This window comes from Sus scrofa, chromosome 8, assembly GCF_000003025.6.
Source record: "Sus scrofa isolate TJ Tabasco breed Duroc chromosome 8, Sscrofa11.1, whole genome shotgun sequence".
Taxonomy (NCBI): domain Eukaryota; kingdom Metazoa; phylum Chordata; class Mammalia; order Artiodactyla; family Suidae; genus Sus; species Sus scrofa.
Genome location: NC_010450.4, coordinates 112,534,348 through 112,559,840, shown reverse-complemented (window position 1 = coordinate 112,559,840; position 25,493 = coordinate 112,534,348). Strand labels below are relative to the sequence as shown.

Here is a 25,493-nt window from a genome sequence, read left to right as displayed (position 1 = left end):
TTCATCAGCACATTAAATGATAAGTACTTTATGAGCAGGAATTATCATCATTGGCTTCGAGGAACCTGACTTATAAACAGTCTTTAGCAATATATAGACGCTAGCATAAAACTTAACTCCCATGTAAAGGTGATTATATATATAGAAAAGTCTGGAAGGATAAACACCAAGCCACTGTTGAAGAAAAACTATTCGTAACACTTGTTCAGGAATGTAATGCTACAGTGGAAATTTGCAGGAGGGGAGAAAAGTTGGGCTCATCTCTGAATATGATGGGGGTAAGTGGAGATTATATTCAAGGAGCAGAGTTGCTGGAGAGACACAAGGGGGTGGTGGTGTCAGCGGATGGGAAATGACCAAGAGAACAGGATACTTCTTTGCTAAACTGACCCAGCAGGATTCTTATTGGAGGCAGACCAGGGTGATCAGATAAAACCTGGGGAATGGGGAGGATGAGGAATTTGATCAGATTTTGAGAGCAGGAGGTTCTAGCTAAGCTTCCTAGACAACATTCTCGCTAAAATGGGGCTCCTGGAGCATATGCACGAGGACAGGGCTTAGTCAGGCTTAGAGGACCCCAACTAAAGTTTGGTGGAGGGAGAGTCTTTGTCACCACGACTGTGATTCTCTCTGGGGAAAGTTGTGGAATTGTGGAGAAGTAAAGAGAGGGGCTTTAACTTTTACCCCCTACAGTGTTATATTACAGTTTTACACATTGAGAATCATTTATTTTACTTTCATTTTTATTTTTTTGTCTTTTGTCCTTTTAGGGCCACCCCCACAGCATAGGGAGGTCCCCAGGTACGGGGTCTAATCGGAGCTGTTGCTGCCGGCCTACGCCACAGCCACAGCAACACCGGATCCAAACTGCGTCTGCGACCCACACCACAGCTCATGGCAACGCCGGATCCTTAAACACTGAGCGAGGCCAGGGATCGAACCCGCAACCTCATGGTTCCTAGTTGGATTCATTTCTGCTGCACCACGACGGAAACTCCACCTTGAGAACCATTTATATCATTACATACTTTTTTCTTATGGCTGTACCCGCAGCATATGGAAGTTCCTGGGCCAGGGATGAATCCATGCTGCAGCTGCAACCTATGCTGCAGCTACAGCAATACGGATCCTCTAACTCACTATGTCAGACAGGGGATTGAACCTACACCTCTGTAGCAACCAGAGCCTCTGTAGTCGGATTCTTAACCCAGTGTGCCACAGCGGGAACTCTCATTACATACTTTTTTTTTTTTTGGTCTTTTTGTCTTTTTGCCATTTCCTGGGCTGCTCCCTCGGCATGTGGAAGTTCCTAGGCTCGGGGTCAAATTGGAGCTGTAGCCACTGGCCTACGCCAGAGCCACAGCAATGTGGGATCCAAGCCGCATCTGCAACCTACACCACAGCTCACGGCAACGCCGGATCTTAACCCACTGAGCAAGGCAGGGATCGAACCCGCAACCTCATGGTTCCTAGTTGGATTCGTTAACCACTGAGCCACGATGGGAACTCCTCTCATTACATACTTTTAAAGAAGTATTTTGGTAGAGAATTAATTCTCACATGCTTTCATGTGGATACATTTTTCTTAGTTTCATGGAATTTAACTCAGAGCAATGAAAGCAGCTCTTTTGCCCCTTTTCTGTTTGCCCAACTCTGTTCCCCTCTAACCTTAAAAGAACCTAATTATAGGAATGAGATCTCTAGGCAACTTAACCTGACTGCTGAGTTTGGCTCTTCTGAATGTACATCATGCTTTGCCTAACCTGTTGATTCTTTGCCTAGATGACAAGAAGTAAGAATGAAGAATTAAGCAGTTAAAGGAGTTCCCATTGTGTGCAGTGGAAACGAATCCAGCTAGTAACCATGAGGTTGCAGGTTCAATCCCTGGCCTCGCTCAGTGGGCTACGGATCTGGCGCTGCTCTGAGCTCTGGTATAGGTCACAGACGCAGCTGGGATCCTGTGTTGCTGTGGTGTAGGTCAATGGCTGTAGCTCTGATTTGACCCCTAGCCTGGGAACCTCTATATGCCATGAGTGTGGCCCTAAAAGGCAAAAAAAGAAAAAGAATTAAGCAGTCAAAAAAAATGACTAACGCTCTCTACCCCAAGCAGCCCCCTTGGCAATCCTGCAGGCAGATCAGGCAGGTAAGAAAACATCTGCGGTGAGTCAGTCCGTCTGCAAAAAATGGAGAAGGATGCAGAATCCAGCCTTCTGCCTTGATTCACTGAAATTCTTCCCCTCCTTCCCCTTTGAAAGCAGCCATGGCTGAGCAGAGTCTTTGGAGTTGGTCTTAGGCCATGAGTCCACTTTCTCCCTAGATTGCTGGCTTTTCTGATTAAAATAGCCTTCTTTTTTTGCACACTTGCCTCTCAAATTAATTGGCTTTTGAGTGACAAGTAGCTGAACCTGGGTTTGGTAACAAACAGTAATACACAGTATTGTAATAGGCATTATCAAAATTTGGAGAACTTCTGCATATACGCATTCATTGAGAGTTGCATCTATTTTAAGGAACAATCAGCTTTTTTTCCCCCTTATCTTAGTATGAGTTACATTTTTAGAAATAAAATTCAAATAACCAGAAGTTCCCGTGGTGACTCAGTGGTTAACAAATCCAACTAGGAACCATGAGGTTGTGGGTTCGATTCCTGGCCTCTCTCAGTGCGTTAAGGATCTGGCATTGCCGTGAGCTCTGGTGTGGGTCAAAGACGTGGCTTGGATCTGGTGTTGCTGTGGTATAGGCTGGAGGCTACAGCTCCAATTCGACCCCCAGCCTGGGAACCTCCATATGCCGTGGTTGCAGCCCTAGAAAAGACAAAATAAATGAATAAAATAAAATTCAAATAACTAACCTTATATTAATGTGATAAGTTATATTTTGTTGAAACTAATTGCCTCTATTGTGTTTAATACCAGAAATATGTATTTGAATGTTTTGTTTCACTTATTGATGAGATTGTTGTGATCCTGAGCACATTGGAACATCATTTGAGTCAGTGTCTTTGTTTCATTTCTCATAGCACACACATTTTTTTTTTTTTCCCTTTCTAGGGCTGCACCTGCAGCGCATGGAAGTTCCTGGGCAAGGGCTCAAATAGGAGCTTCAGCTGCAATCTACGCTTATAGCAACACCAGATCCCAGCTGCATCTGAGACCTACACACAGCTTGTGGCAATGCAGGATCCTTAAGCCACTGATCGAGGCCAGGGATAGAACCCACATCATCATAAAGACAATGTCAGGTCCTTCACCTGCTGAGCCACAAAGGGAACTCCAGTCAACACATTTTTAACTAATGATTTATTTAATAGCACACCTGTATTTAAATGAAAACTTGAGAAATAGAACTTATGAAAGACTCATTGCATAATTTATTGGCAAGGTCATTGTTATTAAAGAGGGTTACTGAACTGTGGGGTGATGGCATTAAAAAAACTGGATCAGTGTGAAAGAGCTACTGTGTTGTGACTGTGGTAGGAGTGCCTCTGGCACACGTTCTCTGAGTTCCAGATGCTTCTGAACCCTTCACTGCCCTTTCTTTCTGTGACCACAGTATCTTTACTAGGCACCGTGGTGTCACTCGGCCTTCCTAAAGCACCAGTACAATTGTAAATACAAATGCTAATACAAACCCTAAAAATCAATGAATGTCCCATCTGAACAACTCTTCCGTTGTTCTGGACCCAGCAGTACTGTCCAGTAGAACTTTCCATGGTGATGGAAGTGTTCTATTTCTATTCTGTCCAATACAATAGCTTCTAGGTCCCGAGCTATAGAGCTGTTGAAATGTGGCCAAGGTGACCGACTGTGAGAAACTTAATTTTTAGTGTTAATTTTAATGTAACTTGTAACTAAGTGGCCACCACATGGGACACACAGTCAGAAGGTTTAGTAAGCTTCTCTAAGGGCATACCTGGGTATGTATGGCATGCTGAAGCTTTGATCATGCTTATCATATAACGTTAAAAGAATCTTCTGGTAAAGACACATATTTCAGCTTTCCTACTTTAACAAAAAAAAATCCTTTCTTTCAGGTTTTGTGTGTGAAACTGTATGGACATCTGAAATACTATCAGTCAAATTTTTATAGTACAGTGGTGCCACCTGATGGTAAGCTTTCTTATCCCGTCTTTGATTCCCCAGGCTAACGTATTTCCATTCTTCCAAATAAAGTGAGAAATGTGAGTTTTGAGCAAAACAGAGTTTTCTTGCATTGCCCCTGCCTCAGAGTTCAGTTTCCTTCCTTTTCTGCTCCCATAAGATCTCGGCTGTCTTTTGGCAGACTTCCACCCCAACAATCAAAAGAGCCATAGATGACTTAGAAGCGATTGCTGGGAGTTCCTGTCATCGTGCAGCGGAAATGAATCTGACTAGGAACCATGAGGTTGCAGTTTCGATCCCTGACCTTGCTCAGTGGGTTGAGGATCCAGCATTGCCATGAGCTGTGGTGTAGATTGCAGACGTGGCTTGGATCTGGCGTGGCTGTGGCTGTGGCATAGGCCAGTGGCTACAGTTCCGATTAGACCCCTAGCCTGGGCATCTCTATATGCCTCGGGTGTGGCCCTACAAGGACAAAACATAGAAAAAAAAAAAAAAAAAAGCGGCAACAGCTTATGCCCTCAGTATATTTTTACCTGGGAAGATGCTAAGCAGATAATTAGAATAAAATGTGATACATGCTTAAAATGTTATGGAATGGTGGGGAATATGTAAACTAGTGTAGTGAAGGCACTCCAGGAACAATGCAAATTATTTTAGGAGTTCAGAGGGTTATGAATTCATATTTAGGCATTCTTTCTAGAATTTTTTTATTTTGAAGTTATTTTTTAGAGTAAATTTTATCCATTCCTATATTATCTTTTTTTTTTTTTTTCTTAACAGAAATCACAGTTAATTACAGGCATGGTCTTCCCTTGATTACGCTTACTTTGCCATCCAGAAAAGAGCGCTGTCAATTTGTAGTCAAACCATTGTTATCAACGGTTGGTTCCTTCCTTCAGGACCTGCAAAATGAAGATAAAGGTATCAAAACTGCTGCCATAGTCACACCAGGTATATATGTTTTTTTCAATTTTATATTTCTCTCTTCCTCTGAACCTTTGTTTTGGTCTTAAACTTTTTCTAGAAAATTGATTCTCTAATTCATTATATAATAAATGGTTGGCCTTTACTGAGGCCTTCATTTTTGAATATCAGTAATATAAAAAAAATTAACTCTATTGAATAAAAAATAGAATAAATGCATATTTCAGTTACTTCTTTCATAAACTTAGCCCCTAAATTTTGCCGCAAGAAAATTTTAATGACACAGTCATTAGCATCTAATTTTCAGTAAGAAATTTGAATAATTAGAAAACGAAATGCAGATTCAGTGATTAAAATAGTCAGTGAATAATTAAAATACACAAATAGTTCAGTAATCTTTGTTATAACGCAATTATGGTCTAGGGTGTTTTTTTGACAATTCTCAGGAAGAGAATGTATATATACATAGAATAAACTTAGTTATTATAGTATTACATGCTTAGAATAAACTTATTTAAAAGTTAATGATTACTGTTGCAGTTTTGAAAAGGAAATAAACCTTCTCCATAGAATAAACATAATTCTTAGAATTAAGAAGTTGGTACAGATGTTGAAAAAACAGAGATTAAAGAGTTTATTTACTCAACAAATATTTGTTGAGAACTTGACCAATGTCCACCTGAAGCAAAGAGACTGCCAGCTGTTTCTCCAGCAAAGATGGATTTATTGCAGATCAGCAGAGAATTGTTTCAGGGTCTGCAACCATGGGGAGCTACTTGCAGGGCAAGGAAAGAAGGTTGCTTTTATAGAGGGAAAGGAAGTGGGGAGGGCTGTAGTAAACAAAGGGACCCTGGCTTTTCATTGGCTGAGTCCATACCAGGAAAGGAGCTGTCTTCCTGTTGGACTCTGCTATCCTTCAGGATGTGAGAGCTCCCCCTTCTGGTCTCCTGACTCTAATCAAGGTTTCTGTGTATTACTTTTTTTTAAAAACTAACATGGTAGTGTTCTAAATGCTAGAGATAGAGCAAAGAACTACAGAGATAAAAACTCCTGTGCTAATAGAGCTTACATTTCCAGAGAAGAAGGAAACAAGGTAAAGAAATAAAATCTATAATAATATGTGAGGAGTTCTGGGGTGGCTCAGTGGTGATGAACCAGACTAGTATCCATGATGAATGCAGGTTTGATCCCTGGCCTCGCTCTGTGGGTTGAGGATCCAGCACTACCATGAGCTGTGGTGTGGGTCCCAGGTGTGGCTCAGATCCCAAGTTGCTGTGGCCGTGGCGTAGGCCGACAGCGGCGGCTCCCATGAGACCCCTAGCCTGGGAACTTCCATGTGCCTTGGGCACGGCCCTAAAAATAAATACCAAAGTGGAGATAATCATGTTAGATAACAGGTGTTACAGCGAGAAGTAAAGCTGAGTGACGGGGTTGGGGGGTGTGTGTTGGTGAGAAGTGCTCACTGAGGTCACCTCTGGGTGAAGAGGTGGGAGAAGATGCAGGTGGGAGAAGAGCTCCCCAGGCAGAGGGCCTGAGGTGGGAGCCAACTAAGGGAGGGAGCTGGGGCAAGGGGAGGGGCAAACAAGCAAAAGCCTTGCCATTTTTTGTTGTTGTTGTTGTTTTGTCTTTTTGCCATTTCTTGGGCCGCTCCCGCGCAGCATATGAAGGTTCCCAGGCTAGGGGTCCAATCGGAGCTGTAGCTGCCGGCCTATGCCAGAGCTACAGCAATGCGGGATCCGAGCCACGTCTCCGATCTACACCACAGCTCAGGGCAACGTCGGATCCTTAACCCACTGAGCAAGGCCAGGGATCGAACCCGCAACCTCATGGTTCCTAGTCAGATTCGTTAACCACTGCACCACGACGGGAACTCCCAGCCTTGCCAGTTATTGTAAGGACTCTGGATTTAACCAGAAGGGGAGTTTCTTCCTGGTAAAACCAGGATCAGAGAATAAGGTTTTAGTCCTGTGGCCACAGTGACCTCCTACTTCATCCCTGACCAACGCCCCCACCCCCACTGGTCCCAGGAACACTGACGGCCCTGCTCCCGCCCTCCTCAGAGCAGGCAGGTGCAATCCCAGGAGTCTGAAGAGCTCTGAGCACAGTGCTTGCCAGGAGCATGCACTCGCTCTGAGTTTAAGAAACGAATGAGGAGTTCCTGTCGTGGCTCCTCGGTGAATGAACCCGACTGGCATCCATGAGGATGTGGGTTCGATCTCTGGCCTCACTCAGTGGGTTAAGGATCCAATATTGCGTGAGCTGTTGGATCCCACGTTGCTGTGGCTCTGGCATAGGCCGGTGGCTACAGTTCTGATTCAGCCCCTAGCCTGGGAGCCTCCAGGTACTGCGGGTGCGGCCCTAAAATAAAAAGAAATGAATAAAATTAGAGGTTAAAACAGGGATGTGTACCCTGCTTATTTCTAAAAAATGATTTGAGTAGCTTTGAAATGTAGATGAAAAGAAGAACACGAGAAATCTTAGAGTAAAAGGGCTTTTTGGACCGAGTGAAAACACTTCATTGGGGTTTGTATCAGTACTTGCCCAGGAATAGGTGAGAAATTCATCAGTGTATCATTAGCTCCTTAAAAGTATTTCACATCAACCTCTCGCTGTTCCTCTTATTAGAATAACAGATAATGTAGCACTTCAACTGAGAAATCATACCTAGTTGGTTTCTTTTTGTAGTAACATTTTAAGGAGCAGCTTTGAAGGCATTTAAATGTAAATTTTAAAATGACACTTGCAAAGTCGGATAAAACTTACTGGTGTATTGCTGATCTTTTTAAAAAGAGGCTCTGTGGGTGGAATGTGCCTGCTTTTAATTTGGGCTTGAAAAGAGTGTTCTAAGCTTGTCAGAGCTTTGCCCATTGTGTGGGCTGAATTATTTGGCAATTCCTGGGAAGATGATCTCACCCCAGCTGATGAACAGGAACCCAAACAGCTAAATTCTAGGAACAGACCCAGGTGCAAACTTGACTTGCTGCCTTCTAGAACAAAAGAGAGCCAGACCGGAGGCAGGCAACCAGGTTCTTCCCGATATTACCAGCAGGGTTAACTGTTGTCAAGCACATTAGTGTGGCCGAAATAGCTCTGATTGAGTGCAGCCAAGCAAATGCCAGCCTGGGCGAAAACACACATCCTTGATTTTATATCACGTACTTATATGTAGACGGTTCTGAAAGAATAACGAGAGAGAAACCCCAGCCAGCGTCAGTTTTTTGCTTATTGTTCAGTGACACCTGGGTTACGTTAAAGCTCAAAAATAGAGCAGCAAAAACTAGGCTGTATAAGAAACTGTGCAGAGCACACTGACTTTGAAGTTTTCCTAGATGCCTGCAGCCATACCACCCTGATCGTGCCCAATCTCGACTGAAATTTTCCCAGAGATTTTTTTTTTTTTTCCTGAAATGGTCCTAGGATATTTGAAATTACTTTTAGAATCCCTCCTGCCTGTCTCCACCTCTATGAAATAAACCCACAAATGCATATTTACTCCTTGGGTTTAATTGTGTTTGTGACTCTCCCTGCCACCCCTACCCCCTCTCAGTTTTGACTCTCCTCATCTTTCCTAAGCTACAAGGGGAGGGAGCCCTGTGTGGTGGTGGTTTGTGGTGTTGCTTGGCTCCTAAATTTTAACCAACACCCATCAGTCACCTCCGGTAATTAAAAATGAGAAGAGTTCCCGCCATGGCGCAGTGGGTTAAGAATCTGACTGTAGCAGCTCTGGTCGCCGCGGAGGTGCAGGTTCAATCCCTGACCCAGTGCAATGGTTAAAGGATCTAGGGTTGCTGCACCTGCAGCTCAGAGTCAGTCCCTGGCGGGAACTTCCATATGCTGCAAATGCAGCCATAACATTTAAATAAATAGGCATCTCCGTTGTGGCGCAGCGGAAACGAATCCGACTAGGAACCATGAGATTGCAGGTTTGATCCCTGCTTGCTCAGTGGGCTAAGGATCTGCGTTGCCCTGAGCTGTGGTGTAGATTGCAGACACGGCTTGGATCTGGGGTGGCTGTGGTGTAGGCTGGCAGCTGTAGCTCCAATTAGACCCCTAGCCTGAGAACCTCCGTATGCTGTGGGTGCAGCCCTAAAAAGTCAAAGACAAAATAATAATAATAAGTACGTAAATAAGAGAAAGGTGGGCTTTTAAAAATGTTACTACCTGCATGCCTCCACGTACCAGTCAGGGGCAGGGGCTTGGCTGTAAGCAGCAGAAAGGGACTCTGGCTAAGCAGAGGAGTGTGTCACCAGGCGGTCCGATTGGAACGGACAGGAAGCCAGGCTCAGAGGAGGGCAGGAGCCTAAGAAGGACGAGAGTTAAGAGGTTAGCCTGGGAATGGCCTGATGGGCTTTGCTGCTGACACTCCCCTCCCCTGGCTGCCACCGGCACTGCTCCGGCCTTGCTGTGCAGTGTCCCCCTCTCCAAGGATCTTTGCATGACTGTCCGCAGACACAGTCTCACCAGGAACATCAGTCTGGATCCCAGCCCCGCCGCCAGAGAGGGAGCACCTGCCTGCTCTTGTTGGTCCAGTGTCATGGGCCGTAGAGAAACAAGGAGGGTTCCTCCCAGGGGGAACAGTACTGGGGACCCCCTCCCCAAAAGGCAAATGTCCACTACTGTACTGTGAAGACCAGGGTCGGTAAGTATTTTTCTACATGTTAGAAAATGGATCTTACTCTACTAAAATAAGGACATATTTTTGCATTTTCAGATGGCAGTGAAGTGGCAGCTTCAACCTTAATGGAAACTTTGCTAATGAATGATTTTAAACTTGTTATTAATGAAATAACATATGAGGTACAGTGCTCCAAGGAAGGTAAGAAACACAGCTATGCAACTATCTTAACAGTTGCCTTTCCCTGTCTCCCCCACCCCACCCCAGGGTGTAGACTTATCTCGAGAATCTTTTTAATTAACCCCATGACCAAGAAGGCTCTGGAGAACCGTGTTCAAGCTTGTCTAGCAAGGATATAGATGATCGGTAGTCATTGTCTCTCAGGGCTTTTAGTCTCACATGCTCTTTTTAGAATTTTAAGTCTTCATTTTAGGATCTTGACTGCTTAATCTGACGTTATTGGGTTAAGAAGAAGTGGACCTGAAAATCTTGAACTCAAGTGTGTCCTATTGTACAGCTCTTAACTTTTTTTTTTTTTTAAAGCCGACGTGACTTTTTCAGTGCAGTTTTAGATTCACAGCAAGGTGGGGCAGATAATACCGAGTTCCCACCTCCTCCCCCTTCTCCCACAGCCGTCCCCACTATCAGGCACTGGAGAGGGTCATTTGTTAGAGTCCATGAAGCTACATTTCAGATCATCATCCCTCAAAGTCCCTATTTTACTTCAGAGTTCACTCTTGGTGTCATACCTTTTATGGTTCTGGTGTTTTTTTTCCGGATTGATTGCTTTATTTTTATGGCCACCTCCGTGGCACACGGACGTTCCTGGGCCAAGCCACAGCTGCCACCTACACTGTACCCGCAGCAACGCCGGATCCTTTAACCCACTGGGTCGGGCTGAGGATTGCATCTGCACCTCCACAGCGACCCAAGTTACTGCAGTCGGGTTCCTAAACCACTGTGCCACCGCAGGAACCCTGTTTTCTTTTGAATTAAAACATTTTTATTGAAGTATAGTTGATTTTCGGTGTTCTAGGTATACAGCAAAGTGATTCAGTCATACTTTGTGTGTGTGTGTGTGTGTATGAATGATTTCAGATGCTTGCTTGCCATCTGTATATCCTGTTTGGTGAGGTGTCTGTTCAGATCTTTGGTCCATTTTGTAAGCAGGACGTTATACCCATATATATATATATGAGAAGATATATTCTTTTTCAGATTCTTTTCTGTTACGGGTTATCCTAAGATATTGAATGTAGTTCCCTGTGCTTTAAAGTATGTCCTCGTTGTTTATCTACTTTATATGTAGTCGTATATATATTTAATCCCAAATTCCTGATTCATCTCTCTCCCACCGTTTTATGTTTTTTTTAATGGGTTTCAATAAGTGTATAATGACATGTGTTCGCCGTTGTAGTTCCACTGCCCCCCAGAGTCCTCCCTTCTCTGCTGCTTCGTTTCTACCTGCCCCTTAACCTCTGGCAACCACCAGCCTTTTTACTTTCTCCCTAGTTTTGTGTTTTCGGAATGTTAAATATTGAAATCATAAATTATGTAAGTTTTTTCAGACTTCACTTCTTTTTGCTGAATTGTATGCATTCAAGTTTTTGTTTGGTTGGTTTTTTGCCTTTTTATGGCTGCAGGTGAGGCATATGGAAGTTCCCAGGCCAGGGGCTGAATCAGAGCTGCAGCTGCCAGCCTACACCACAGCAACATGGGATCCAAACTGCATCTGCGACCTGCACCACTGCTCATGGCAATGCCGGATCCCTGACCCGCTGAGCGAGGCCAGGGATCAAACCCGTATCCTATAGATCCTAGTTGGATTTGTTGCTGCTGCACCACGACAATAACTCCGTGCATTTAAGTTTTCTTCATGTCTCTTCATGGCTTGATAGTTCATTTCTTTTTAGTGTTGAATAATATTCTATTATCATGGATGTATCACTATTTATTTCTTCATTCACCTACTGAGGGATATCTTGGATGTTTCCAAGTTTTGACAATTATGAATAAAGTGGCTATACACATCGGTGTGCAGGTTTTTGTGTGAACATAAGTTTTCAGTTCATTTGGGTAGATACCGAGGAGCATGATTGCTGGTACACAAAGTAAGGGCATGTTTAGTTGTGTAAGAAACCGGCAGACTTTCTTCCAAAGGAGGTGCGTCGTTTCGCATTCCCGTCCCCAGGGAATGAGGGCTCCTGTTGCTCCATATCTTTGCCAGTGTTTAGTGTCCGCGTCGTGGATTTGGGCTCTTCTAATGTGAAGTAGTAGCAGCTCATTGTTTCAATTTACACTTGTCTAATAACGTATGATTTCAAATGCTTGCTTGCCATCTGTATATCCTGTTTGGTGAGGTGTCTGTTCTGTCCTTTTGTCCGTTTTCTAAGCAGGATGTTAATTTTCTTCTTGTTGGTTTTGGACTTCTTTGTATATTTTGGAATCACAATTCATTATCGTATCTCTCTTTGCAAATATTTTCTCCAGCTCTGACTTGTTTTCTCATTTGGTTGGTATTGTCTTTTGCAGAGCAGAGGTTTTGCATTTTAATGAAGTCTAGCTTAACGATTTCTTCCATGGATCAGGCTTTTGGTGTTATATCTAAAAGAGTCATCGCCGTACCCGAAGTCATCTAGAGTTTATCTTCTAGCAGTTTTCTAGTTCTGCATTTTATATTTAAGCCTATAATGCATTTTGAGTTAATTTTTGTGGAGGGTGTAAAGTCTGAGTCTAGATTCATTGTTGTGCATATGAATGTTCAGTTCTTACTAGCACAGTTTGTTGAAAACACTGTCTTTGCTCCACTCTGTGCCTTTGCTCCTGGATCAAAGATCAGTTGACCGCATTTATTTGGGTCTATTTCTGGGCTCTCGAATTTGCTCCATTGATCTCTCTGGCCTTTCACCAGAACCACAGCCTTGACACTGTAGTTTAGAGTAAGCCTGGAAGCTGCACAGTGTCAGTCTCTGCCTTTATTCTTCTTCAGTACTGAGTTGGCTGTTCTGAATCTTTGGATGCTGCATATAAATTTTAGAACCAAATTTGTTGATTTCCACAAAACATTGCTGAGCTCTTGATTGAGACTGCATTGAATTTATAGATAAAGTTGGGAAGAACTGATGATAGCTGGATAATAATTGAGTCCTTCTATCCATCAGCAAGGAATATTTCTATTTATTTAGCTTTTCTTTGATATCTTTTATCAGAGTGTGTAGTTTTTCTCACAGAGATCTCATACATTTTTTGTTAGATTTATGTCTAAGTTTTTCAATTTCTTTTGGTGCTAATGTATTTGCTGGTGTGTTTTTGATTTCAAATTCCACTTGTTCACTTCAAGGATATGATATAATTGACTTTTATATACTAACCTTGTATCTTGTCACCTTGTTATAATTGCTTATTACTTCCAGGAGTTTTTTGGTCCATTTTCAGATTTTCCACATAGACAATCATGTCATCTGTGGACAAAGACAATTTTATTTCTTCCTTCATAATCAACTTTTATTTTCTTAATGTATTAGCGAGGACTCGCAGTATGATTTTTCAGTGATGAGAGGAAATACTTTACCCTTTTCTTGGTCTTCGCAGGAAGGCATCAGGTTTCTCACATTAAATATGATGGAGTTTTTTCTTTGTTTTTCAGTTTGGGAAACTTTTATTGACATCCTTAATCTCAGAGATTATTTCTTAGCCCTGCACTACTACTAATGAGTCCATGGAAGGCATTTTTTATTCTGTTGTAGCAGCTTTTGATCTCTAGCATTTCATTTTGATTCTTTCATAGAAATTTCAATTCTCTGCTTACGTTACTTCTCTGTTCTTGCATCTTGTCTGCTTTGTTCAGTAGAGCCCTTGTCATATATTATAGTTATTACTTCAGATTACTCTATTATTCCAGTATTCCTGCTATATCCAGCTCTGGTCCTGATGCTTGCTTTGTCTGTTCAAACTGTGTTTTTGCCTTTAGGTATGCCCTATAATTCTTTTTTTTTTTTTCTTCTGTCTTTTGGATTTTTAGGGCTGCACCTGCAGCACATGGAGGTTCCCAGGCTGGGGGTCTCATCAGAGCTGTTGCTGCCAGCCTTCGCTACAGCCACAGCAATGCCAGATCCAAGCCATAGGTGCGACCTACACCACAGCTCACGGCAACGCCGGATCCTTAACCCACTGAGTGAGGCCAGGATCGAACCCACAATCTCATGGTTCCTAGTCGGATGCATTTCTGCTGCATCAAGACAGGAACTCCTGCCCTGTAATTCTTTGTTGAAAGCTGAACACTATATACTGGGTAAAGGGAGCCATGGCAAACAAGCCTTTAATGGTATGACTGTAAGGTGTGTGTTGGGGGGGGATGTGTTCTCTAGTCCTATCATTAGGTCATTCTTTCATTCTTTCCTGAGCCTGTGCCCTGGACAGTGAACTCCATGTCTTTCTGAGGGTTAAAAATAAGGACGGCTAGAGGGTGCTAGAATTGGGTATTTCCCTTCCCGCAGATGAGTCAGATGCCTTTAAAATCCTCTGTAGGTAGGCGCTGGTAAAAATGATTTCTCGGAGGGCCGGCCTGATTAAGAACAAGATGCTCTGGTGTATTCGAGAGTGGCTGTTTCTCCAGCACAGGGTCTTCCTCTCTGACCTTCACCATGAGATCCTGGTAGAACTCCTGGGGGTACAGCTCCCGGAAGAGTGGGCATGCCCCCATAAAACTGGGGGCAACTGTAGTCTTTAACTCAGAGTTGCCTCCACCAAACCTGTAGTAACCGGTCAGTTACAGTTCCCTGGGATCCGTGAAGGATCCTGCTCTGCTATGTTGTGATTCTCTGGACTCGCCCATCCATCTCTCCAGTTTCGTGTGCAGCAGTTTGTCCTGTGATCTCAGTTTTCTCACAAATCCAAGAAGACTATTGATTTTCAGTTTGTTCAGCTTGGTCATTACTGGGACAGAATGAAGACTTCCAATTTCCTATAGACCCACCGAAGTGGAAGGATGAGAGAAATCCATCATCAAAAGAACCCCATGTTCGGGAGTTCCCGTTGTGACTCAGCAGCTTATGAACCTGACGAGTATCCATGAGGATGTGGGTTGGATTCCTGGCCTTGCTCAGTGGGTTAAGGATCCAGTGTTGCCATGAGCCGTAGGGTAGGTTGCGGACGTGGCTCAGATCCGGAGGTGCATTGGCTGTGGCGTAGGCCGGCAGCTGTAGCTCCAATTCGACCCCTAGGCTGGGAGCTCCCATATGCCACAGGTGTGACCCTAAAAACAAAAACAAAACCAAAAAACCTCTCTGTGTTCAGAACTTGGAAATTGTGGCATTCTCACTGTGGCGCAACAGAATCAGCAGCATCTTAAAGGAATGCAGGACACAGGCTGGATTCCCCGCACAGCACAGTGGGTTAAGGATCCAGCCTTCCTGAAGCCGCAGCTTAGGTCACAACTAAGGCTCAGATCTGATCCCTGGCTCAGGAACTCCATATGCTGTGGAGCAGCCAAAAAAACTCGGAAATTGTGATTGCCTTTCTTGTCAATATGAACCTTCCTTGGGATCTACACCTGTTGAAAAGAACTTACACTTGAATTGCTTTTTGCATGTGTATTATCCTTTTGTTTACATGTTTGTACATGAGCTCCTTCCCCAGTGAATCCTAAAATGCTTTTGGATAGAAAATTAAGGGTAAAGAGAGAAGAATTTGGGAGTTCCCATCGTGGCTCAGCGGAAACAAATCCAACTGGTATCCATGAGGACGCCGGTTCGATCCTTAGCCTCACTTAGTGGGTCGGGGATCTGGCATTGCCCTGAGCTGTGGTGTAGGTCGAAGTCCAGGCTTGGATCCTGTGCTGCTGTGGCTGCGGCATAGGCTGGCAGCTGTAGCTCCAATTCAACCCCTAGCCTGGGAACTTCCATGTGCAACAGGTGTGGCCCAAAAAAGAAAAAAAAAAAAGGAATTTTAGGTTAACTCAGGTATAAAAGTGAACCTGTAAACTAATGTGTTACAAACTAAGGTGAGGTATTACCTGGATTCTGGCAGATGGATGCTCTCTTCTCTCATGTTACTTTTCTTTTTAAAAAAGAAACAGCCCTAGTCATATTAGAAAAACAAAAACAAGGAATATTTAACAATTTATTTTTATTGAAGTATAGTTGATTTATAGTGTGTTAATTTCTGCTGTACAGCAGAGTGACTCAGTTATACACATATATACATTCTTTTTTTATATTTCTTTCCCTTATGATATTTAATCCTACTGTCGGGTTTGTTATTTTTCCAGAGAGGGAGCAATAGAATCACCTGAGACAGGAATGAAAGCCAATACCAAATGCCCGCCTTGGAGTAGGGAGTGCCAGGTGGCCAGCCCTGGGACTCAGGTTTGGTTCCCTGGACTTGACACGCCTTGGAGGAAAAGACGTGATGGTTCCCTTGTGTCTTGTCTTCGCAGAAAAACCGAGTAGCGAGCATGCCACTGAGATGGAAAACATGAAATCCTTGGTTCACAGACTGTTCACCACCTTGCATTCAGGCGAGTTTCAGAAACAGAGAGAGCGCCATCTACTGGAGAAAATTAACCACCTGAAGGGACAGCTGCAGCCCCTTGAACAGGTTTGGAAGCATCATCGTTGACTCTGTCCATTGTAAATAACACCCAATACTTTGTCGAGCAAACTCCATGTAAGCATTAATCTGAATGTTTTACAGGCGCTCACTTTCTCCATTAATCCTCACAGTGAGCCTGTGGGTTTGGTTTATCCTCCTCATTCTTGAGATGAGGACACTAAGACAGCAAACATGCAGAGCTAATGGGTGGTAGAGCCAGAACTTGAACCTTAAGCTCCGCTGCGCCTCCTCTCCAAGGCACAGCCATAGTGTGCCCACATTTTAATTTTTTGTTTTTTAAAAAGTTGGTGATATAATTACTTGCATTAAGCTTTTAAAGATCTATAGGAGTTCCCATTGTGGCTCAGCAGGTTATGAACCTGACTGGTATCCATGAGGATGTGGGTCTGATCCCTGGCCTTGCTCAGTGGGTTGAGGATCTGGTGTTGTCCCAGACCATAGACCACATCCCTGAACCTGTGTATCATTTCAGACTTTATCCATGCATAAATACAAATATATTATTGTGTTCCCTTTTCTGGAAAAGGGTATGTTTTGTCATACATTAGTCTCACCTTTTTTCACTAATAGTGTATACTGGAAAGATCTCCATTTTGGAGAGCTTCCTCATTACAGCTGTATGATAGCTTGATGAAAAAATGGGTAATTTTTGTTTTTTTACTCTTAAGAATGAACCTCTAATGAATCACACGTGTGCCAATGACTTCCCAGAAGTGAAATTGCTGGGTGAAAGAAAACAGGCATGCATCATTGTACAGCTATAAATGTACTAAATTCATTGAGCAATATTAAAAAAAAAAGCTCTTGGCTAAAATTAGGAGGAAAAAAAAATAGCCATATAATTTTAGTTAGGTTTCAGAGGATGACTTTTTGAGTTTTTCATTATTTGCCCTTCTATACTATTTAAATTTTTTTCCATGAGCAGGTATTACCCTTATAATTTTAAAAAATGGTCTGTGAATGACCCGATTTGGAAATAAGTGATCACCCATTAATATATATGTTTCATAAATTCTGTTTTTTTTTTCTTCCATCAATAGGACCTTTTTAAAGTAGTGCAGATGTGCCTTTTGTTCCTTCCTGCCCCCCACCTGTTTTTGTAGCTGGTGCACTGTCAACTGAGACTAACAGTCATCTTCCTCCCCTCAGATGAAGGCTAAAATCGAAGCGCGCTCAGAAGCCAAATCCAGTGGACTCCTGTGGGCTGGATTGGCACTGCTGTCCATTCAGGGCGGGGCACTGGCCTGGCTCACTTGGTGGGTGTACTCCTGGGATATCATGGAACCAGTCACGTACTTCATCACCTTTGCAAATTCCATGGTCTTTTTTGCATACTTTATAGTCACTCGACAGGTGAGTCATTTAAGAAAAGAGTAAGTTACAACATCTTCGGTAAATAATTCCTGACAATAAAAGTAACGAGCAATAAAACCTTTTTAGTTAACTGAATTGTGGCTCCCTGGGTTTCTCTCAGCTGTGAAATTTGGTGGTTTTCTGGTGGATGGTGATTTATATCTAGCACAGAGAAACTATATGTAACTGCTCTAAGGAAGTAAATGGTACAACGTAAGGTATAATGAATGACTCCACTGAAATGAAGACATCAAATCTAATAAAAGTGAATTTGTAATTGCAGACCACCCAGTAACTTTAGCTTTATCTTGCGATTACTGTGCCAAAAGTCTCCATTTTCCTTTTTCTATCTTCTATCCCTCTTTGTGTGATTTCTCTTCCCAGCTTGCCTGCTCTTGAAAGGAGCAGTTGGTCTCAAACGAGACTAAATGTTTTCCTTGTGTCGCCGTATGCTCGCTCCGATGGCCACTGCAAATATTTTACTCGTCCGCCTTCCGTTGCTTTGTTGTTACTAAGGCAAGTTTCTGGCAGAGGCATTATGTTCATTTAAAACATGTTCTGTTTTCTTTATTTTAGGATTATACTTACTCAGCTGTTAAGAGCCGGCAGTTTCTTCACTTCTTCCACAAGAGATCAAAGCAGCAGCATTTTGACGTGGCACAGTACAACAAGCTCAAAGAAGATCTTGCTAAGGTACCTTATTGCACATGTGACATCTTTTAGCTGGTCTTATTTGGGAGGGAAATACAGTTGGTGGCTCATCCTCACAGGTTAAGTCTTGGTGTGAGATAGGTTGCTCGGTGTTGTGGTTTGTTCTGTGACCTTAACAGCTGTCATGTCCTGTTAATTTCCTCCGGTTTTATTCTTCTGTATTTGACATGCGGATAGCTTTAAATGTGTATGGGAAATGTCTTACATGAACTTGAGATAGTAAAATAATGGTTTTGAATAGAAATCTATTTCTTTGTTTGTTTGTTTGGTTTCTTAGGGCCCCACCCATGGCATATGGAGGTTCCCAGGCCAAGGGTCCAATCGGAACTACAGCTGCCGGCCACAGCCACAGCATCTGCATCCGAACTGCATCTGCAACCTACACCACAGCAACCTACACTACAGCTCGGGGCAATGCCAGATCTTTAACCCACTGAGTGAGGCCAGGGATTGACCCGCAACCTCATGGTTCTAGTCGGATTCGTTTCCACTGCGCCACGACAGCAACTCCTAATAGTTTCTATGTCTAAGTGAATATGTGTTTTTAAAGAAAAAAAGTCCAACATCAAGCTCAACTGCAGATTTTGTACCATTAAGAACATGAAAGTAAGTAGAATTTTTAGGAAAGTGAGCACTCTGATAAACAATTTCAAGCTCTCTAAAGACGCTGAGAAGTTTCTGCTCCTTAAATAAAAATAGAATTAATACGGTGTTCCTTCTTTCATCTTTTCCAGCTTTCAGATGAGAAAAGAGAGGCAAACCCTGCTAGAAAGTGGGGAAACCAGGGTATGAAGCCAGATGTTTGACTCTGGATCCTGTACTCTGAAGGACTTCGTACAATCTGGTTTTTAGGGACCATTTATCTCTGGCCTCCTAGTGGACTCATTAGTTTTGTCCAGAGGGTGACTTCTCAACGCATAACTAGATTTCTAATTTTTCTTAGCAATTTTGTAAGAAAAAAGTTTTGGTAAAATTATCTTCCATTGCTCAATGCATGATCATTTAATAGCCAGTAATCATCATATCTTTTGTTACCTGTACCTTCTAAACTGCCCACCCCTCAAATTTTAAAAAAGGAAAGCTATATTTAGAATTGAATCTGTAGCCCAAAAATTGGAGATAAAGAGCCTTTAAAAAAATATTTTTAGGAGTTCTTGCTATGGTACACTGGGTTAAGAATCTGACTGCAGCAGCTTGGGTCTCTGAGGAGGCATGGGTTCTATCCCTGCCCCAGCACAGTAGCTTAAAGGAGCTGGTGTTGCCACAGCCATGGTATATGTAGGTCACAGCTATGGCTCAGATTCAGTCCCTGTCCCGGAGACTTCCATATGCTGCAGGTGTGGCCACAAAAAAATATATACGTATCTGTTTTTAAATTACAGATAATCATTCGTTAGTAAAAAATATAATGATGCTTTCTTCTAAATTTAGTGGATACTCTTGCATTTAAATGATCCAGTCCAAGAAGGCTAAGGACTATTCTTCCAACTAGTTTATAACATTGAAGATTTAGAAGAGCACCTTATAAAGTTTTTTTTTTTTTTAAGGTAATAAAGTTGAGGGGGGGGAAGGGAAACTGATAGGTCAGAGTGGTTTTCTGTTTTGTTATTTTTTTAATGAGCTGGGAAAAAAAAAACGATATAAAGGGGGAAATGAATTTAACTAGAACTATAAGAGTGTATAGAAACTTTAAACTCGGGAGTTCCTGTCATGGCGCAGCAGAAACGAATCCCTACTAGGAACCATGAGGTCGCGGGTTTGATCCCTGGCCTCACTCAGTGGGTTAAGAATCCGACATTGCCATGAGCTGTGGTGTGGGTCGCAGACGAGGCTCAGATCTGGCGTTGCTGTGGCTCCGGGGTAGGCCTGCAGCTACAACTCTGATTCGACCCCTAGCCTGGGAACCTCCATATGCCTCGGGTGCGAACCCAAAAAGACAAAAAAGAAAAAAGAAACTTCATCTTTGCAAAAGGATCCACATAAAATTAAAATGTTGGCAGTTGCCACTTGTATGTGTTGCCCTAAGGAGACATTAAAGGTCTAGCCTGCCTCATGAGCACTAACCCGATAAGCTTGTGGTCCTCTCTGATCAGTGCCTCTTCTTCCCATGGACAGGCTACCGAAGCCCTGAGACGTGTGCGCCACTCTCTCTACCTGCAGATGCCAGTGGAGGAACTCGATGAAAAGAAGTAATCTTACATTTTTAAATGTCAGTGAATTTTTCCATTATGTGTTCATTTTGCAACTTAGCAACTGGAACTTTTTTAGTCTCGTAGTATATTTTAATTTGACTGTTTCAATCTCTTTTGTTAATAAAAAAAAAAATGCTTACAAAACACAGGTATTCTCTGATGTTGTCACTTGAGATTTTTGGTTTGTGGATTTTCACGGCTTGCTGAAGTTGACTCCTGGAAGAAGCTTGAATGTGTCCGTCAAAATCAAAGCTCCTGCTGCAGCCCAGCCCTTAACACTGAGAGTCCTCGTCAGCTGCCCTGTTTCATTCCTGTGCGGAGGCGAACTGGTCAGTGTGCTTGGCTTCACCTAGATTCTTGGGCTTCATTTAGAATCATCTTGTCGTTGGAGGTCCTGTCATGGCTCAGTGGAAGCAAATCTGACTAGGAGCATGAGAACACAGGGTCGATCTCTGGTCTTGCTCAGTGGGTTAAGGATCCAGCGTTGCCATGAGCTGTGGTGTAGGTCACAGATGTATGTGGCTTGGATCTGGCATTGCTATGGCTGTGTGTAGGCCAGCAGCAACAGCTCCAATTAGACCTCTAGCCTGGGAACCTCCATATGCCTCGGGTGTGGCCCTAAAAAAAATCATCTTGTCATTAATTTCTTTTTAAATTCATAGTAGTTAGAAGATTTTTATCATTAAATATAGCAAAAATTTAGGGTTCCTGTTGGAGCTGAGCGGGTTAAGAACCTGACTAGTCTCCTTGAGGATGCAGGTTAGATTCCTGGCCTTGCTAAGTGGGTTAAGGATCTGGTGTTGCCATGAGCTGTGGTGTAGGTCGCAGATGCCGCTTGGATCCCTAGTTGCTGTGGCACAGGCAATTCAACCCCTAGCCTAAGAACTTCCATATGCCACAGGTGCGGCCCTAAAAAAAAGAAAAAAAATATATATATAGGTAATATTATTATGTCATTTGAAATGTTTCATTGTAACTAATATTTACTTAGATACTATTTATTGTTATCCAATACTGTTCTAGGCATTTTATGTATATATTATTTGTAATCTTATAATTCTAGCATGTAGCTATTTTTTAATCTCAGTGAGAACTGAGGTTTAGAGAGGTTAATTTGCCCAAGTGCCCATAGCTAGAAAAGATATAAGCATCTACTCACAGTAGATCATAAATCTTTCTGTGTACAACTAATGGTATCTAATACATTATCCAGGATGTAACCTTTTCAGAGTGTGACTATGGGACAGAAAAGGTAATAATGACACCCCGATATTAAGAGGTTTGCTTAAAAAAAAACAAAAACTGTTTTTAGGATAATATTTCAATCAAATCAGATTCAAACTTCTACACCTTTTGTGCAGTGGGTTAAAAGGATCTGGCATTGCCACAGTAACTGCAGCTAGGATTTGATCTGTGGCCCAGGAACTTCCATATGCTGTGGGTTTGCCATAACAAACAAAAGCTGGTTTCCTACACCATAAGTACAGCAACACAGTGATCACCTGGTGGTTTGTATCAATAGCTCTGAAACCCAGAGATTCTGGATTAGCAGTAAATTCATGTGTGTAATTAACATGCTAAGGCTATGCACTAATATGTTTTTATAATAAATGCCATCCAGGTTATTATTTCAAGCCCTTAGGACATATTCTGCCTTTGAGGAACTCTATGCCCAGGAAGAGACAAGACCATCAATATAGTGAAAGTTAAGAGAAACCAACTGGGAAAGGTGGCCTTGCCTTTTAGGTGGAATTTGGAAAGAAGGCATCTCAGGCAGAGAAAATACAATGGGTGGGTGTGGTGGTGGGGGAGTCCCAGAACAGGTCTTGGCTGTCTGTTGGGGGGTCTTTCTCCATCGAAGCAGAGGATACACAGTGAAAAGAAATTTATGTCTTAAAATAAGGCTGAACCAGGAGGATGGGGTCAGATGATGGGTTTAACGTGGAAATCAGCCGAGTGAATCCAGTATGGGTTGGCAAGCATGCAGGCTTTGGCCCCAAGTAGATTCCTAGTTGGAGATTCTCGGATGATTAACCTGACCTCTCCTCATCAAATTAACTTATGAGATAATATCTTGACCATATTGAAAATTGAGATAAAATCCTTTGAACATGCCTAACCTCTAAGGCAGATACCTTGCAAGTGTCACCTGAGTGTAAATTCCAAGAGGACAGAGTGCTGTTTGCTTTATTCACTGACGCTTCCATCCCAAGCACCGAGAAGAATGCCTGGGCCCAATGAGGTACCAAGAGACAGGTTTAAGGTCTGTGGCATTTTCAGATACAGTGCTAGGGAAAAGCTGAGACTAGGACAGTAGAAAGAATGGCTTCTGAATTCTTGCAGAGTCCAAAGGAAAATCTGGGGGGAAGAAAGGGTAGATTAGAGCAGGGGTCAACAAACTAATACCTATGCTTATTTTTGTAAATAAAGTTTTATTGGAACACAGCAATGCTCACTGATGCTTTAACTGTGGCTGTCACAGCAGAGATAGTGACTTGCACAGCCCAAAGTACTTACTCCTTGGCTCTTTAAAGAAAAATTTTACTGACCCTTGAATTAGAATATGAAAGGAGTTCCCATTGTGGATCAGCGGGTTAAGAACCCAGCAAGTATCCATGAGGATGCAAGTTTGATCCCTGACTTGACTTGGTGGGTTAAGGATCTGGCGTTGCCGAGAGCTATGGTATATGTAGGTTGCAGATGTGGCTCAGATCTGGTGTTGCAGTGGCGGTGGCATAGGTCAGCAGCTAAAGCTTGGATTCAATCCCTAGCTTAAGAACTCCCATATGCCATGGCTGTGGCTCTAAATAGGAAAAAAAAAAGAAAAAGAAAAAAAAAAACATGAGAGACAGTTATCAAAGAATATCTCTGTGTTTTAGATGTTCCCTTTTGGCACAGCAGGTTAAGGATCCGTCATTGCTGTGGCTGTCATGCAGGTTGCAGCGGCGGCTCAAGTTCAGTCCCAGGTCTGGGAACTTCTGCATGCCATGGGTACGGCCAAGGGGGAAAAAGAAAAAAGAATACTTCTTTGTTTTTAGGGCTTTAGAAAATTTGTCATGTGAAAAATGAATTAATTCTTAGTAAAGACAGTTCCCTTTGATTTGTATCTTCCCACTTGACAAAGTAAAATTAAGAGTTTAATTCTTCAGAGAAGGAGCTACGTGTAGGTCACACCGTACTTACCCTGTGACAGGTGCGACTGGTTTCCCTACGGAGGACATGATAGCTCAGCGATCAGAGGCAGGACATTCGGACCATTTTTAGAACTTAGACTGTCATTTCTCAAATGAGACATGTCATTTATGTTAAAACTATAGATTGGTATTAATATAAACAGCGTATAATCTTTCTACTCAAACAGATTGGAACAAAAATGGAAGAAATCCAAACAAATCACATGTTAATGGTATTACACGAAAGGATTGATTTATTCTGAGATGGTTTTCTTTTTTTTTTTCCCTAGGGTCACAACTGTAGCATGTGCAAATTCCCAGATTAGGGGTCGATTGGAGCCACAGCTGCACAGCCACAGCAATGTGGGATCCAAGCCGTGTCTGCGACCTACACCACACAGCTCAGGGCAACACCAGATCCTTAACCCACTGTGAGAGGCCTGCTATTGAACCTGTGTCCTCAAGGATACTGGTCAGATTTGTTTCCGCTGAGTCACGAGAACGCCCTGAGACAATTTTCTTTTTCCTTTTTTTGGTATTTTCTAGGGCCGCACCTGCAGCATACGGAGGTTCCCAGGCTGAGGGTCAAATCGGAGCTGTAGCTGCCACTACACCACAGCTCACGGCAACACCGGACCCTTAACCCACTGAGCGAGTCCAGGGATCGAACCTGCAACCTCATGGTTCCTAGTCGGATTCATTAACCACTGAGCCACGACAGGAACTCTGACAATTTTCTTTATAAAGAAAATTCAGTTGAGTTCCTGTTGCTTCCACAGCTCAGATTTGATGGCATTTTGGTGCCCAGATGTGTGGGTTCCACTATCACCACATCTGTACAAGAGGATTTTATTCAAATTAACCCTTTGAGAAGTTCCTGTCCTGACTCAGCGGAAACAAAACTGACCAGCATCCATGAGGACGCAGGGTCGATCCCTAGCCTCACTCAGTGCGCTAAGGATCTGGACTTGCTGGGAGCTGTGGTGTAGGCTGTCAGCTACAGCTCTGATTCAACCCCTAGCCTGCAAACTTCCATATGCTGCAAGTGTGGCCCTAAAAAGACAAAAAAAAAAAAAAAAAAAAAAAAAATTAACCCTTTGATCACATTCAGGGAAAAAAGTGTGTGTGTGTGTGTGTGTGTGCTGGGGTGTGTTTTTTAATAACATCAGTTAATTTCCTGTAGGTAACCTGAGCTGCGTAACCTTTGCCTGAGGGCTGGGCCAGTGTTCACTGAGGGGTGTTTTTGCATCATTTGCTCTTGTAAGAAGGGCCATGGAGATGGCAATGCCCGTGCATAGGGGGTTAAAGGAAAAGTAAAATTTTCAACTGACAGTGGAGACCCTGTCACGACTACACACAAAAAAGTATAAATGTCCCACTGACTTTAGCATCGAGTCGGCACATATTTTGAACAAATGGAACGACATAAGCAAACTACTGCTTCTGAACTAGCAGCTCACAAGTTTGTTCCCCAGACATTTAAATCTTTTGCCTCTGGCAGGTTATTAGCAAAACATAAAAGCCGAGTAATATCATATTAGTAAGAAACGAACCTTCAAAGTAACATTACTCCATGAATGTTTTGATGGTCTGAGTGGGATTGCTGGACAGTGGACAGTAACTTGCATAAAATACTGACAGAATCAAACTTAGTAAGTTACATGGCTTCTACTGACCAAGAATTAACTGTGTTCTCTAGTTCTTAGAATGCCATGTAATAATTCTTGAAGGCTTATTTTTTTTAAAAAAGTGAGTTAATGTCCTATATAAAATTGACAATTCATATGTAAGATGAATTTATATGACTTATATT

General features: G+C 42.7%; 1 protein-coding gene and 1 long non-coding RNA gene across 3 annotated transcripts in view; one reads left to right on the top strand and one right to left on the bottom strand.

Moving 5' to 3' along the window:
• MCUB (mitochondrial calcium uniporter dominant negative beta subunit) overlaps positions 1-20,653 on the top strand; it is a 112,230-nt gene extending 91,577 nt beyond the window's left edge. The window contains exons 2-8 of one of the 2 annotated variants that reach the window (XM_021101676.1): positions 4,034-4,109; positions 4,881-5,051; positions 9,736-9,840; positions 16,076-16,236; positions 17,401-17,604; positions 18,181-18,297; positions 20,431-20,653. In XM_021101676.1, the coding sequence (XP_020957335.1) occupies positions 4,034-4,109; positions 4,881-5,051; positions 9,736-9,840; positions 16,076-16,236; positions 17,401-17,604; positions 18,181-18,297; positions 20,431-20,508 (912 nt within the window). In that variant the 3' untranslated portion in view covers positions 20,509-20,653. Of the gene's footprint in view, positions 1-4,033; positions 4,110-4,880; positions 5,052-9,735; positions 9,841-16,075; positions 16,237-17,400; positions 17,605-18,180; positions 18,298-19,049; positions 19,485-20,430 lie in introns of those variants that run through there. The other variant, XM_021101677.1, reaches the window with a different exon arrangement.
• LOC110262173 lies at positions 4,858-6,196 on the bottom strand. Its single transcript, XR_002346832.1, has 2 exons — positions 5,704-6,196; positions 4,858-5,002 (listed from the first exon to the last, which is right to left on the bottom strand). It is a non-coding gene; the product is annotated as an uncharacterized LOC110262173 (long non-coding RNA).